This window comes from Electrona antarctica, assembly GCF_951216825.1.
Source record: "Electrona antarctica genome assembly, chromosome: 13".
NCBI classification, from domain to species: domain Eukaryota; kingdom Metazoa; phylum Chordata; class Actinopteri; order Myctophiformes; family Myctophidae; genus Electrona; species Electrona antarctica.
Genome location: NC_136794.1, coordinates 20452198 through 20469049, shown reverse-complemented (window position 1 = coordinate 20469049; position 16852 = coordinate 20452198). Strand labels below are relative to the sequence as shown.

Genomic DNA, 16852 nt, shown 5'->3' with positions numbered 1-16852 from the left:
TTAGTAGTTACCATAAGTCACTCTGGATGTTTAAAGATTGATTATTATAATGCAATATTGAATATATACCCCACAGAATATCTACATAAAGTGCCAGTGTCTGCTTCTCCCGTTCCTCATTAGTAATCCTTGTCCATCTAGCTGACAGAACTGTATGTGCACAGCTAAAGGATTATAATATTGACATAAGCAGCTAGACACAAACACTTAGTAAGCATGCGTGGGACCTAGAAGCTTGAGACTAGATTGAAAGTATAGACTTTGACCGTCTACTTTTATTTACTTATCTACTACTTTTTATTTGTTTTACAGTTATGACAAAAGACCACCAGGTGGCATCTGGATACATAGAGAGAGGGGGGTGGGGGGGATTCAAATGTTTTTGTAAATTTATTCCATTGCCCAACACATTATTTCTTACTTAACCATTACAATTTCCATTAAATGTTCACATTGCTGATTTACAAATATCAGAGATTGAATGTTAACTAGGTTTTCTAACATTCATTATAAAGTAAGCCTATCCTGCTAGAAAGTTGCCATGCTGGTCTTTGCTGGTCTAGCTGGAGGTCTATGCTGGTCTTTGTTATAAATGGTGGTAGACCAGCATGAGTTTAGCTGGTGACGCTGGTCTATGCTGGTTTAGCTATAGTCCACCAGGAAGGTGTAGTTAAAGGGGTATTCCACTCATTTTCAACATTTTACTATGTCATTAATATACCTTAGAGCTGTTGTGTGGAAATAATTAAAAAAAAGTCCCCCCATTCTGTGTTTCCTAGAACTGGAGATCTGAAAAAGATCATTAACATGGTGAAACACATCTTGATGATGTCATTAAGATGTGTTTCACCATGTTAATGATCTTTGAGTGGTGTAAACCACTCCTACAACTGGCTGTGTTAGTTTACGTGTCTGTCTGTCTGTCTGTCTGTCTGTCTGTTCGTACCAAAAAATGAGAATGGTTGCTATGGTCACCCAGTTCACACGGGTGTGATTTCATTACGTCAGACGTCAGACCACAGCTGATCAGTCTATATAAGACCTTACACCACTCAGTTCACACGGGTGTGATTTTTTCATATTTACAGTTCTAGGAAACACAGAATGGGGGTACTTTTTTTTGTTATTTCCACACAACAGCTCTAAGGTATATTAATGACATAGTAAAATGTTGAAAATGAGTGGAATGCCCCTTTAATTATGCTGGTCTGGTCTAACAGCATGCTCTTGCTGGATTCACATTTTAGCTCATTTATGCAGCCAAGTACTTACAGTAGGCCTACATGGTCCTTGTAGTTAACTTCTATAAAAGTCTTCTTTGGTAGAAGGCTGTCAATACAGCAATATGTGTTCATAATATCTAATGAGTGTTACAACAATCCACTGACAATGTATTTTGTAGGGTGTAAAATTATTATTATTATATATTTTAAACCTCCAAGATACATTGTCTATTATTATTATACAAATAAAAATGATTAAAAAATAATCTCTTTATTTTTCTTATTAGCATTTAATTCCGTTTTGATAAATTTTCTGCTCCAATTCAAACAAAACAGCAAAGCACAAGAGTTCTTAAAAAGTTCTATACCTTGAGTCAATAGGTGCGTTTCCATAAAGCCTTTTTTTTGCGCATTAAGGTTCTTTCGCAAAATCTCCTGGATGGAAACACCTCAAAATGCGCATAAGTCTGCATTTTTCGCAAAACACTTTTTCGCTAGAAGGTGGCGGATTTTGGGACTATATCGAAAAAGTGAAATGCGCAAATGGGTTATGGAAACACTTGCGGAAAATATTTCTAATTAGAAAGCATTGAACTCGCATTATATCGCTTTTAACAGTTGGAAAAGAAAAAAACACACGCGATGGTGAGTATAGTGGACTTGTGGAGTGATCGAACGGGAGGGTGGGTGGGATGTGGATACATAAATTATTAAATTTACACACTCGAGTCTCGAAGCCTCTGTCTGCAGGCTGAGGCTCTTTTGCTCTCCCCGGTGAGGGCGTTCGCCGTTGATCATGAAGTTAGATCGGTGATATTTCTCCTAAACAGCTCGGAACGAAACGGACGAGAGGAGACTAGTCAAAATGGAAATGTACTGTCAAGTCGCAGGGCAGGGGTCCCGATCGTCCCTGTACTTTGAAAACGAAACTATACCAGCCCCTGTCTAGACAAAAACACACGCCTATTTATTTAACAGACAGCCTGTTTGAAAGACAGCCTGTCCCAGTGGCCAATCTGGACAGCGGACTTCATGCAGACCAACTTGAATAGCCTAAAAGAACGTCAAATGCACCGTGGTGAAGAACAAATCAGAGAAGTGTGTGTGTGTGTGTGTGTGTGTGTGTGTGTGTGTGTGTGTGTGTGTGTGTGTGTGACATGATCAAATAATCGTGTAAGATTATCCTGTAGTGTGTGTGTGATGCAGATGCTATCAGATTTCAGACATCAAACGGTAAAATAAATGTCAGATAATATGCGCCTCTCTGCGCGTCTCACTCGACTGGCAAAATAGCGCCATCTAGGCCTACTGCTTATTTAATATCTCCAAAGAAGCGCATTTTGTCAGTGGATGGAAACAATAAAAATACGCTTTTCTTTTTTCGAATTACTTACTTATTCGCTTCCTATTTTCGAAATGTTTTGATGGAAACCCACCTACTGTCACTGTGGAAGTATAAGGTGGCGAACTTAAAAGAGGGTCCAAGGCAGCTCTGTCCAGTAGAAGTAGAAAAATCATTTATTTCATTGATTAGTTTAAATATTAAAAACAAGGGTTTAAAAACACGACCAACGCGTTTCGGCCTGCATGGGCCTTCATCAGGGTCAACACAAATCCATTAATTATTTTAGTTCATCGTAGCTGGAAGAACAGAATAACTAAACCTATGGACTGAAGTCATGCGGCAGAATGAACGAGATCAAAGCGTGTCGCCAGTCGCCACTCTCTTACTATTCCACTCGGGTGTGGGCCACAAGAACAGCGTGAGGGGTACTCATCCTACTATACATGAGCCACGTCTCTGTGTCTGCGTGTGTGTGCGGTTGGAATGCACGGAACTCGAGAAATGTTTGCCCCACGGCCGACTTCAAGTTCGACACACGCGTTCCACACCCCCGCAGGGAGTGCAGTGCCCGGTATCGAGTCGGTCGGACCCACGGTTCTCCAGAACCGCCACAAAAGGCTTTGGTCAGGCTCTGCCAGTGGACCTAATGATCCTAAGTCCCCTCACCTGTGCAATTTCCACCCTCTGCCTCAGCCAATTGATTGCCATGGCAACCCCACACAGCCACACTGCCAATTGCCAGTCCAGTTTTCAGTCAGTTTGCACTCAGACACAGGCAGACAGACAGATACAGAGATCTCCATGTGGGACACAGACAGGCAGTTACAATGGGTGGTATGACCCAACAGGTATTGCATACTAGATCTCCATATACAGTATGGGCACAAAAGGGACAGACAGATAGTTAAAACGGGTTCTACTGTATGACAACGGGTATTATTATAGGTTCCCAAGTTGCATCATTCCCAAGTAGGCCGGTGGGCACGTACAGGTCTAGTAAGCCAAATTCAAATCCCGCAACTTTCACACTCGCTCACTCTCCTCGTGTCCTCCACTCGCACCTTAGCCCCGCCCCCAACGAGGAGGAGAGGATTCGATGAGTTTGATTGATTGAAAGATGGAGAATTATGATGAATAAATGTTATTCATCATAACATTTAGAGACGTACAAATATACACTTCTATATAGCCAAAAACAGGAAATCATCAGAGGTAAAAAGGGAAGAAAAAAAACATACAGTGAGGGGAAAAAGGGGTGGGTGGGGGAATCAGATTTTACGGGGGCCCGTTTGGAGGACAGTGGTGGAGTGGATTTGCCTCTAGAATCGGAAAATGTACTACCATAGATATATAAGATAGGCTGGTCACCAGCATACCAGCACCAAAACAACATTATGCTGGTTTTGCTGGTCATGCATAATGGTTTTTCCAGCAGGGTTAACATTAGTACTCAAAAAGGTGTGTGTGTGCGCGCCGCGTGTGTGTGCGTAATGTATATATTTACACTGTATATACTATATACACACACACACACACACACACATTAAAAACATTTAGTGATGAGATTCAAATCGTTTGCAAGTTAAGCTTGCAAGCTTATGTGTTCCAAATAAGAGACTTTGTAGGGGGTTGGAACATAACTAGTGTTAAAAGTCGATACTGGCCATCAATGGCACAGGCCCTATAAGCATGTCATTGTATCAAACTATACCAGCTTGTATGACTGGGTGTCAGAACTGCATTCCCTCTTAGATAGAGTTCTGTGATTATGTCTTCTATATAATTCAGCCAATGTATCTGTACTCTCCATAATTGGTTTGTGGTAATGTTTTAATATTCCACTGCATTATGTGTATTGATAATAGAAAACTGCAAATGTAAATATTCAAATGTATGCATACAATCGGTTGCCCAATTCAAACATTTACAATAATCATATTCATTACTTTACCGGTAGCACATCACTACACATTTGTAGTGTTTGGGATTCCTAACATCCCTTTCTGGGCACATCATAATGCCAACCATTCAGCAAAAATAGACCTAGCGCTGTTGTGCACTTGTTTATGCCATTTCTGGATAATAGACATTGTATAGAGCAAAAGAAAGGGCCCAAGTCTAGACACCTGAATTATAGTGTTTAAGAGGTTAATAAACTAGACTACAAACTAATACCATCAAATATATTTGTGCGAAAGTGGGTGGAGGAACGATATCATTTTTGGTACAGAATTACACCTTGGTACTGTACACCAACGAGTACAGTACTGTATACTGTAACTCGACAGACACTTCAATGACTTCATTCAATTATTATAATCATCTTGCTGTCATAATGCATGAAGAGAAGTGAAGTGTAGTCTTTTCTCATAAAATATGTTTATTTTTTTTATCAAAGGTGAATTAAAGAGACTGGTACAAATTCTGGTTCATAAAATTGAAATAACATTCCTATTGCATTCAAGTGGTAATGCTTTATCATTTGCATCAAGGCAGGACCTTGGTTTAAACCCGACCTGGCAGAGCACCTATAGCGTAGATACTTTTGGCCTGATTGAATCTATGAGGAAAAGTCTGTCCACAATGCATGTCGGCATGTAGGACAACGGCAACCAGAAGAACTTGGCATCCCATCCAGGAGAGTAGCGAGTGCGAGGGTGGACTGCAGAAATGGCGTGCTCCATACAGTGGACTACCTTCATCAGGTCCCCATCCGTTAGCTGGGAAAATCTTCCCTCAACCTTTTCAAATGCTAGAAGATAAGCATGAGCATCAGCAATACGATATGGTTGTATAATATGCATTTTTAAGTACATGGAAAAACAACTAGCCAAAAGTGCAATTATATATATTTTTTTATCCCATGTATATTTTCTTAACACTTTGTTCCCTGTCTGAATGAATCATTAAGTATTGTGAACTCTTGTAAGGCTTCATAGGGCGTGTAGTATGGGCCTTTAGCAGCAGCACACCACACACACACACACACACACACACACACACACACACACACACACACACACACACACACACACACACACACACACACACACACACACACACACACACACACACACACACACACACACACACACACACACACACACACACACACACACACACACACACACACACACACACACACACACACACACCCACACCCACACCCACACCCACACCCACCCACCCCCCCCCCCCCCTCCGGGCAGGGCACCCATTTTGATTTGCCGTTTTTAACCACACTACAACAACCTCCTTACCCATCCACTTATGACCCATACACTCTGACTCTCCAATGTTTCTACACCTCATGTATTTGTCATGGTTAATTTTCTTTTATTTAAGTAGAACCTTCACAAAAACTCACCAACACGGATGTAATCCTCTCCATAGTCATCTTTTGTATCCTGGGGTAATTTGTCCCAGCTCTTCTGTAGGCTATTTTGCATTAGTGGTATGTTTGTCACATTTGTTTTGAAGAAACCAGGTTCAATGCATAAGACTTTGACTCCGAAATGTAACATGTACAACCTGAAACGAGAAAAAAAAAGGTTTCACACACATGAACCCTCCATGGGACAAGATGCTTGAGATAAATAACATTCAGCTACAGCAGTAACAGTTACAGCCACTCTCACCTTAAACTGTCATTGAAGGCTTCCACCCCATACTTGGACACACAGTAGGGCCCACCAAATGGACTGATTCTCCCAAACACACTGGCAACATTCACCACCCTGCCTTTGGCCTTCTTAATGAGTGGCAGGATGCTCAGTGTTACACTTATGACCCCGTTCAGATTGACATCTAGCATGCCCTTGTAGTCCTCTATGGTGAACCAGTCAGTGGGACCAGTTGGAACAGAGATGCCTGCATTGTTCACGACAGCCCACAGCCCTGTAGGAACAGCATTACAGTCAGTCAAACAAAGATCAAACCTGCCAGGGACATGCAGAGAGTGTTACAGAAGCAGGGTCTGAAATTCGTAAGAGCACACTTTTTGAAGAAAATAGCCTCAGCTCAACACGTCGCAGTGTGACGTGTTGAGTTTGTAGATCTGCCATTTTCCGTGCGCAACCCCGCACTCGTTGGCTACTGGAGATGCGGCGATGACATGGATTTCTGAAAAAAATCTTTCAACGCAAAATGCTGTGTTCAAGATCAGGAGAGTTCTGAAAAAAGCAATTATCGGGTATGTCATGAAAAAGAGAGGAGGGCATTTGCATTTCTTTCACCATAGTAAATGCTGCATTCATTGTCTGGATGAGCAGTTGTTTTACAGACGGGTAAAAGGGGAGGGGCTGAAGCCCCCTTTGATGTCCATGTGTGCAAGTTTTACTGGGGTTAAGTTTAGAATAGGGTTAGGCATAGTTTTACTGAGGTTAAGGTTAGGAATAAGGTTAGATTTAACCTTTTAAGCATAATTTACTTAGATTACTTTAGGAATACCAGGCCGCGCTGTTCCGCCGGCTGTACGCCCGGGGCGAGTTGGTAAAGGGGCGAGTTGTTTTGTATTCCTGGAAACCTGTATAGTGTTTAGGCTCATGAGCAAACATTTGTCATCAGCAAGACATTCCTGAAACGGTGAAACTGCCTGAACCCACCCATCTCTGGTGATTTACATGTGAAGTAACATGCCAATCATACAGACCATGGCTGCTAGACCGGTTTACAGTATCATGCAAGGTTTATTGGAACAATCAACTGACTGAATCGGAATCAATAATCCTGTCATGTCCTAAAAGCACACACACACACACACACACACACACACACACACACACACACACACGTTAAAAATTACCACCGCTGAAGTGCCCTTGAACAAGGCATTGAATACGATGAAATGTGTTCTATGAGCAGGGCCTGGCTGTAAACAAGTTCTTGAGCTTAGCCCAGATACCCTGGGTAAATATAGTAATCATTTCATTTCATTTCATTTCACTTACCCTTCTCGCCAACTAAAGTCTTAATATCAGCTGTTGCCTTGCGGACACTTTCGGGTTTGGTGACGTCCAGGTGGATAGTGGTCAGCCTGTCTGAGCAGATCTTCTTCAACTCGTCTTCTCCCTTCTCAGTGTAACAGCCTGCAATCACACGGTAACCCAGCTGGTCCAGATGTCTTGCGAGGAGATTACCAAACCCAGAGTCACAACCAGTAATGTAGACATGTCTCCCCGAGATGTTGGCTATTCTTCGTCTCTCTTTGCACCAGCGATATAGGAACCAAATAGGCACCAGCCATAGGATATACAGGAACATTTCTAAAGTACACAAGACAGATTGATTAATGGGAAGTTGCAGCCCCATAATTGACATTGAGCAACAGGGGTTTGAAAAATAAGAATACACATTCTGACACGGTAGAAGTAGAGCCATTTAAAAAAACATAAAACGCAACTAAACAGCCATGTGCATAAGAAACATTAAAACATTAAAGACATGCAGGCACAGGACTACGAAAAGATAAGCTTATTTGATCTAAAAAATCACATTCGCTGTTGATAGTAAATCAAATCCTCACCTAGCATTTCCCCCAGCAAAGATGATACAGCCAGACAAGTAAAGCACTAACCTGGACGGTCGAAACTTTAAACTATGTGTCAAAACACCTTAAATTGGTTATAGTTGCACCGGAGATGGATTACTTCCACTTTCAAAAGAAAAGCTTGATTGTAGATTGAAGCGGGATTAATCCTAGAGTAGCTATAGTAGGGCTCGACGACGCGTATTTTGCTTTGAAGTCTAGTGTAGTCCACTACCAGGTTTGTAGTACTCGCTCCTCGCGTCACCAGTCACCAGGCTTTCCCCGCGCAGTAAAAGCCTACCTGACTACACCCCCTTTATACTCTATGGTCTACTCTACACCTTTGCTTTTCTACATCGCTCTTTCTCTGGACAATTACACTAAAGTTCCAGCAGATGGAGATGACTGCACATTATTGTCCAGTGGACGGAAGTTCAGAGGAGGTCTCTGGAGTCTGGATGAGAGTAGTCACTTTCAAAACACTCTGTTTTGATTGAGGAGCTGTATTAGTGATATATTTGGGTAAAAACAAAATGTGTTTTGTTAAAAAGTTAAAGCTCTATATTCCCATTAACTCATTGATAGTAATCATGTTTGTTCAGATTTACAGCTTCCCGCCTCTCCTGCTCTTTAGCCTATAAACAGAAAATACATTCACAGCAGGTGGGCCACCAATTTGGGAGATTTATACTTACTTATTTATTTATTTACTTATTTATTTACTTTTATTTATTTTACTTATTTATTTACTTATACTTATTTATATTTACTCATTTATAAGCTTCACTTTTATAGTGTTCCAGTTCCAATTTTGGTTTGTTCGTTCAATTATTTAATACCAATGTTTCATCATTGTCAATACCAATTTAACTTGTTTATCTTGAATCCTGTTAAGGTAGTTCCACACCGGATGGACCTGTTTACTGAACATAATTGGTTTACAAACATTGGGACTGGGCCCACGGGTGACTGTTTCATGTAATCAATTCCCAACAGATCTCCAAACCTGTTGTTTTGGGGAGCGCTGGTTTCAGTCCATTCAACCTCCTCTTGTGAGTTGGCTAGTGAGATGGAATACGAGACATCTCACCCCGGTGAGTTGTCTTCACTTTTTGACATGGCGGGGTGAGATGTCCGGGGTGAGATGTCCGGTCAGCTGAAACCCTTTGTTGACTACATGCGGTCCACCTGGATAAGTGGCCAGTGGAAGCCAGAGCACTGGTGTATGTACAAGCGTGCCATCAGGACGAACAATGATGTCGAGGGGTGGCATAACCGCCTAAATCGGAAAGCACAGCGAGCAAACTTGCCGATTTATTTGCTCGTTGATTTGCTGCACAAGGAAGCTACCTTGATCGACTTCCAGCTGCGTATGGTGTCAGAGAACAAGCTACGCCGCTACCAGCGAAAGCAGACCAAGGCTACACAGGGCAATCTGGCCCAGTTGTGGAAGGACTTGGAAAGGAACGATCTGACCATCATGGACATGCTAACTCTCGCTTCTGAAGTGAATGCCCCAGTGTGGAGATGAGCACACTGCACTGCACAACTTTTGACCAAAATGGGACAGCACACTGCACACAGCACAACTTTTTTCTTTCTTTTTGTAGATATGACAACTTTTTAGTGCACAACTTTTGACCAAAATGGGACAGCACACTCCCCTACACACAGCACAACTTTTTTCTTTCTTTTTGTAGATATGACAACTTTAGTGTTTTTGTAGCAAACTGATGTTTGTTTTTTATGACAACTTTTTAATATATTTTTTTGTTTAAATTTTTTCTATACTTAACTTTTTTCTATATTTTTTTGTACAAACTGATGTTTTTCTAAACTTTTGATGTTTACCTAAACTTTTTAGTGTTTTTGTAGCAAACTGATGTTTTTTTTATTTTTTATGACAACTTTTTACTATATTTTTTAGTTTACATTTTTTCTATACTTAACTTTTTTCTATATTTTTTTGTACAAACTGATGTTTTTCTAAACTTTGGATGTTTACCTTTTTTTTATATTTTTTGTACAAACTGCTGTTTGAACTTTGTTTACAATGTTTCTATATTTAAATAAACTACATTACATTTGACCGTACATTTGACTCTTGTGTTATATTCTTGTGAAATATTCAGTAAAGTATAGCTCAAAGAATACGAGACATCTCACCCCGGTGAGTTGTCCTGACAACTCACCCCTAAACGTGAAGACATCTCACCCCGAAAGTGGCCAAAAGTGAAGACATCTCACCCCGGAAAGTGAAGACATCTCACCCCTAAAAAAACAGGGGTGAGATGTCTTCACGTTTAGGGGTGAGTTGTCTGGACAACTCACCAAAAGTGGCTTTAGGGGTGAGTTGTCTTGTTACCGTGAGATGCACCCTAGGAGACATTTATACTTCAAAGCCCAACAGTATTGCGCACAGAGAACATCTGATATACAAGCTCACATCGCATCGCAGATGCGACTGTTGTGAGAGTAGAGGTCTGCGTGCGCGACACCATCGCGGGACGAAGCATAAATTATACTTGATGGACTGCAGGTGCGCGTGCAGCCGTGCTCTGCTGCCGTGATCATGAGCGTGTGGTTTGGAGGCCAACTGCTTTGAATTGCTATTATTGTTCAAACACAACAGAAACCAAGGATTATATATTTCAAGGGCGAGAGATCACAATAAAAATCCTAATCATTCTTCCTCCACACTGGGAGAAAAACAGCATCTGAATGTTTGATGGGGCATTTTTTACACGTGAGTGCAGTTAGAACTTTTCCATTGCATCTTATGAGAGGTGGTGTTCTTCTGCTGCCTTTATGCGCGCGCATGCTGTTTCTTATGTCTGATAATGCGTCTATTAACAGTTTGTAGAATGGGTACAGACAGTTCAACGGAAGCACAGATAAAAAAAGACTTGGTTACATCAGGGTCCTCCATTTTCAATTCATCAGAACGTTTAAAGACATACAGATATACACTTCAGGTATACACTGCAAAAACAAAAAAGGAAATCATCATATACGGTTAGAAAATAAGGGAAAATATGTAGGCCTACAGTATAGAAAAATCACAGTGAGGGGCGCTCTTACCATCATACATCATCATACATCACATTCTGTGTTCAGACAGCCAATCAGCTGAGCACATTGCATGCTCATACACACAAACACACAAAGATGTGCATAGAAAATAGGGAGGGGGGGCGCTGTAGCCCCTCCTATAAACAGATATAGAGTTTAATGTTGCTTCAAAGTATTTTTGCTGACCAGTGAGGAGATCCTGTATAGCAGGGGTCTGCAACCTTTTTTAAATGAAGTGCCATGTTTTTATTTTCTAGATAGTCAGTGTGCCATATCAAGATTCATTTTAATGACCATTAAGATAAATGCCCAAATAAGCACTTATAAATAAGAAAACGCAAACACAACTACCAATATTTACAAGCAACTTTACAGAAAAAGAAGCCCAAAGTCGCTTATAATAAACAGACATGGCAACACTGCTGAGCAGGCACGTGCATGGGCGTTGGCTTCTACTCTGCCCATCCTCCTCCCAATAATCAGTGAGCTGATTGCTTGCAGTATTTAAGCAGCACACACTCTGCCTGTGTGTTAGGGTGTGTTCGGAAATGCGCCCTGAACGCACTGGTGTGTTCTTTTGTCGTTCGTTTATTCAGTGCATTGTCGTTCGAAAATCCAGTGCGCTGCGCACCGGATGTGCCGAGTGCCCGCACTGAACGACCCTGGGCGCGTTCGGAAATACCGCACCGGAGCGCACTCGCCCATTAGTTTGTATTGCACAGTGCGCTCAGTGGGCTATTTCCGAACGCGCCCCATGACGTTGTCCAGTGTGAATCGGTGTGATTGCGTCACAGCTGTGGTCGTTCGTAAGTAAGGCCCACTGAACGCACTCTGTGACGTCACCGCCCACCACACTCAACAAACTGACCATTCCCAGTGCGCATTTCCGAACGCACCCATAGTGTCTCCTCAGTTGGTGTGGTGTCCCTGAACAGAGCTGGCCCTTCGGGCTTCAGCATGCCACGCAGTCCCACAGCGTGTGTGGGTCCTTGATGACAATTATCCCTCAAACAAAGCTGGCCTAATGGGCTTCAGTATTGTTTGATTCATTATGCTCAACCCAGGTAAGCCTCTCTCGTGCCTGCAGTCAGTGTATATTGTTATAGACTACTAGAGTTATGGCCATGAAATTGTTATATAGATATAGACTAGATATGGTCATGAAATTGACCGGTTGTCTCTGTTTTTTTTAGTGTGTGCGATCGCCCATCTCTGCACGGATGCCTCCCCCCCACCCCCCCCTCTCGGGTTGTCCACCCCTTGTGTGTGCCTGGAGGCTGCCTATGCATCTTGCCCCGGCCCTAAAGGAGTGGTAGGTTTGTTGTGTAATAGAATTGATTTTAACTTGCGGCGTATTGAAATGGCCTGGTAACACTGCGGCTTGTGTTTCCAGGGCTTGGTGAAAGGAAGCCATGCTGCTTTGCCCTGCCTGAATATAGTTTCAACTTTGACCAACCACTGATCAAAGGAAGAAACATTCTGATTATGTTATGTGAACTGGGAATGCCTTGATCAGACACTGTTTATTGTGGAAATGTGTTTAAACCTGTATTGTCTACAAATTCCCTAATGCATTTATTCTCTCTTTGTTAGTTCTGGTGATGAGGCCCCTTAAGTCTGGACCAGGCGACGCCCATCCCAGTGGTACAAATTGTGCTAGTACTAGTACTGGGGTGACAGGGAACCAGCTAACCCATCCCAGTGGTAGTGGTAGGAGGTTTAATTATAGTAATTAGCTCACCCAAAACTATTTCCTAGGGCGCAATTCCCTAGGTGGCGTAGTTGGCTATACCTTAATTAATACCACCCTGCTACACACACATCGCTCTTGTGTCAAATCAACCATCGCTTTTTGCATGTGGTCTGACCAAGGTGTAATCGGTATGCGCCAAGTCTTTTTAGGTCCGTTAAGGGGCATAATAGCAGAATTAACATGGACACTCCCCCAATGCTAAAATATGCTTGAAAGTGGTAAGCCAGTATGTGTGTGCGTTCAGCGCGACTTGCATAATAAGGAGGGCGCATAAAAAGGTCTGTGGCTCACTTTTGTTGGAAAACCAAGAGGTGGAAGCATAGTCAAAGGAGGGCTGAATTAGGGCTAAGGCAAGAGTTCTGAGGGAACGTTTGTTGACAAAAGAGGAAATTCTGCCCAATAATCTTTGTTGCCATGCTTTCAATGTCACGAATACAATATGTAATCTCTTCTTTGCTGGAGATTACTATGTCATCAACTCTGACCTTGAAATCATTACATTGACCTTACTGAGAGAATGTTTGGACATGAAAATAATAGATTCTGTTTTACCAAGGTGTAGTGAGAGTTATCGGTAAGCAAAGTATGGATTTTGGTGAGTTCGGAACTGAGAGCCTCCTCAACCTGCATTTTGTCCTCGCCAAAGAACAGGAGTGCTGAGTCGTCAGTGGACAGAACAGTTTGCTTTGCAGTTACAGCATTCATGCTATTAATGTATTAACAGCAACGTCCCAAGTATGCTATGGGGAACCCTGCCGTTCACTGGGAGGGCGAGGACATAATAATAATAATAATAATATCTGGGATTTATATAGCGCTTTTCATGACACTCAAAGACGCTTTACATGTGTTGGGGCCAGGGGGGAACAAGAAAAGAAAGACTACTTATTAGAAAAAACAATTATAAGAATAAAACCAAAAAACACATCAGCTTGGAAATGCGATGGTGAACAGGTGGGTTTTTAGTGCAGATTTGAAGGTGGGAAGTGAAACATAGTTCCATTGATGTCAACCTCTTGTTATCTTCCCTCAAGGTAGAATTTCATCCAGTTTATTGATCACTTTCAGGTTGTCCAGTACAATTGAATGATTAACATTCTACCTTTTGGTCATGCTGCCTTTTGGAGGTAGAGCATGACCACCATGTCGCAGAATTTGCCTGAGTATCTTGCAGTGCCTTCATGAAATTCCTGCCCTGCAAGATAGGAAAAAGTGTCAGTGTTTATGGAGAGGAGACATTAAGCCAGTCAATCTAGCTAAATAGGGGTGTGACCTTAAAATAAAAAATTGCAATAGTAATCTTTTTATGATCCTAAGGGTTATCCAGATGTAACTACAGATGTAAATGAGCTTATGGCTAACTCTGGCCCATTTTGGATGTGAAAACTGACATGTTGATTAATGAGCATTGTCCCTGTCAAAAAAAAAATCCAAATAACATTACAAATCACACCTGTGTGACGTGAGGGGTGCTCTTATCAATGTACATCATCATGCAGCATCTCATACTGGCCAATCAGAATGCTTGTTGCCACAAATTCACGTCATATTTGGTGGACATTTTACCTAATTTCTCCTTTCATTGTGGATGGCAAATATGAGACGTGTGGTGACAAGTTTACGTACATTTTCCCTTCATTGTCTGACATTTAATGTTTGTTGTATACATTTTGTGGGGACAAAAGCTGTATATAGGAGGGGCGCCCCTCAAAAATTGATTATATACATTTTGGATCATGGTAAATTCAGGGGTTGAACTTTTGAACATTGAAAAGGCAACATTTTCAAATTTGAATTATGCTTTAAGTAGCATGTGACATGTTAAACTAGGGGTTATTCATGATTCTGAATCCATTCCAAGCTAGATTCAGAAACAATAACAGAAACAGAATAACCCCTAGTTTGACATATCACATGTTACTTAAAGCATAATTCAAATTAGAATGTTTTGCCTTTTTCAATGGTACCCCTGAATTTACCATGATCCAAAATGTATATAATCAATTTATGTGTTTTTTTTATATCCCTAAGGATCATAAAAAAAAACTACAGTATGAATGATTACTATTGCAATATCATTTGGGTCAAATCTTAGATTGACTGGCCTACATGAGTCAGGCAGGTTGGTCTATATATCATAAACTCGCAACAAAACATCCTGTTTTTGAGTGGTGCAACCACTCCCTTACGGAGCTATGTGTGTGGGTGGCTGGCTGGGTGTCTGGGTATGAGCACGAAAACATTGATTGATTGATTGAAAAATGTATTAACAGTTTGCAGAATTACAGTACATTTCAAGCACAAACTCAATACAAAGGCTGTTAACTGTGAGTGGACGACCCAATTAAGCATTACACTTGTTTCCAATAGGGTCCACCATGTTCAAATCATCAAAAACATTTAGAGACGTACAAATAGACACTTCTATATAGACAAAGGACAGAACAGGAATTCATCATAAAGGAGGTAAAAAGGGAAAAGAAACATATACAGTCAGGGAAAAAAACGTTCAGCTCCGTTAATTTGTTTGTTTTCCTTGGAGGAGCTGCGTTGGGTCCCCAAGTCGGCTCCGTGGCCGTACCTTGAGTTGGCTGTGTGGCCGTGACCGTCTCTTGTGTTGTCCTTGTGTTGGGTCCCCAAGTCGGCTCCGTGGCCGTACCTTGAGTTGGCTGTGTGGCCGTGACCGTCTCTTGTGTTGTCCTTGCGTTGGGTCCCCAAGTCGGCTCAGTGGCCATACCTTGAGTTGGCTGTGTGGCCGTGACCGTCTCTTGTGTTGTCCTTGCTTCCGTGTTTGAGGGATTCCGATTTTACAGGGGCCAGTTTCGAATTGCAGCCGTCCGTAGGTGCCCTTTGAGAGCGGTTTTTAAGGAGTCAAGGGATTCGCATGTCTTAATGACTGTTGGTAGGGCGTTCCACATTTTGGTGGCATAGGAGCGAAAAGAATTTAGTCCCTTGTTTGTGCCGAATCTGGGTTGTACATGGTTCGTTGCACTCCCTCTGGTGTTGTGGGTGTGGACTTCGTTAACATTACGGAAGTATCTAGACCGGTACATGGGTATCTTGGTGGTGTATCGAATCTTGTGGACCAGACCCATTGCAAGATGCTGTACTCTGTCGTCGACCCTGTCGAAGTGGGCAGGGGTGAGGTGGGTTCGGGGGGCGAGGTCAAGTTTTGGGAAGTCTGGAGCCTGGTTTTAAGGGCCTTTGAGGTTACAGCATGGTTGTTTTTCACCACCTGTGCCGAACCTAACGCACACACAACACACTAACCCTGGTTTTATCAGTTGTGGGCTGACTAATGTAAAATGGAACAAATTCCTAATCTACAACTTACTTGGCCTAGCGGGCATTGACCCTCCTACTTCTAGCATCCTCTACTGTTGATAAATCAAAGCCATATTATTGATTATAACTCATTCATTAAGTTTTTGTCTCATCACACGTTACATTTGTCATAGGCGTACAGTATCTTATTAGGGGAAAGGTTTAACTTTAAAATATAGTTTAAAAAAATTATCAGTTTGGGTTACAGATAATAACTAGAATTATACACATGAATGGAGTCATTCATTAGGTTAGGAAAGTCATCTTATGACCACAAGGTCATTACCCCATTTTAATATCCATGACACAGACTATAATTTGATAATGACATGTCTGACTAATCCATTATTAGGCCTACAGTAGGTGGCCAGTACAATAATGGCCATGCTATTGTACTTGTAGTCATTATCACTAGTAATTATGATAACATCTAAGCATGCCTACTTGCACAACTACTATGTAAATAATATAATTTAATTTACGTATGTATGTATGTTGCCAGCCTGCTAATTTAAATACAATTTAGTGAACATTAACTTGGTTCAATGAATGCACCTTGACTTATGAAGGCGGTTACAACCCTTATCAGTCTAATGGTGTCAGAGATA

At 41.7% G+C, this 16852-nt stretch overlaps 1 protein-coding gene across 2 annotated transcripts; it reads right to left on the bottom strand.

The window, feature by feature from the left end:
* Window positions 1-4437: 4437 nt before the first annotated feature.
* On the bottom strand, window positions 4438-8400 carry LOC306935837 (retinol dehydrogenase 7-like). 2 transcript variants are annotated; one of them, XM_079519093.1, is made up of 5 exons: window positions 8093-8400; window positions 7518-7832; window positions 6207-6465; window positions 5936-6099; window positions 4438-5320 (listed from the first exon to the last, which is right to left on the bottom strand). In XM_079519093.1, the coding sequence occupies exons 1-5, from the start codon at window positions 8097-8099 to the stop codon at window positions 5097-5099; spliced, it is 969 nt and encodes a 322-aa protein (XP_079375219.1). In that variant the 5' UTR covers window positions 8100-8400; the 3' UTR covers window positions 4438-5096. The 2 variants fall into 2 exon arrangements, with proteins under 2 accessions (XP_079375219.1, XP_079375220.1); XM_079519094.1 differs by having other exon boundaries at window positions 8144-8400.
* Window positions 8401-16852: the final 8452 nt, after the last annotated feature.

Excerpts from the sequence above, each read along its gene's own strand:
- LOC306935837 (XM_079519093.1), bottom strand. Across the intron at positions 6,466-7,517 it reads GACTTTAGTTGGCGAGAAGG|GGCTGTGGGCTGTCGTGAAC; the intron begins GTAAGTGAAATG and ends CTGTTCCTACAG. Across the intron at positions 6,100-6,206 it reads GCCTTCAATGACAGTTTAAG|GTTGTACATGTTACATTTCG; the intron begins GTGAGAGTGGCT and ends TTCTCGTTTCAG.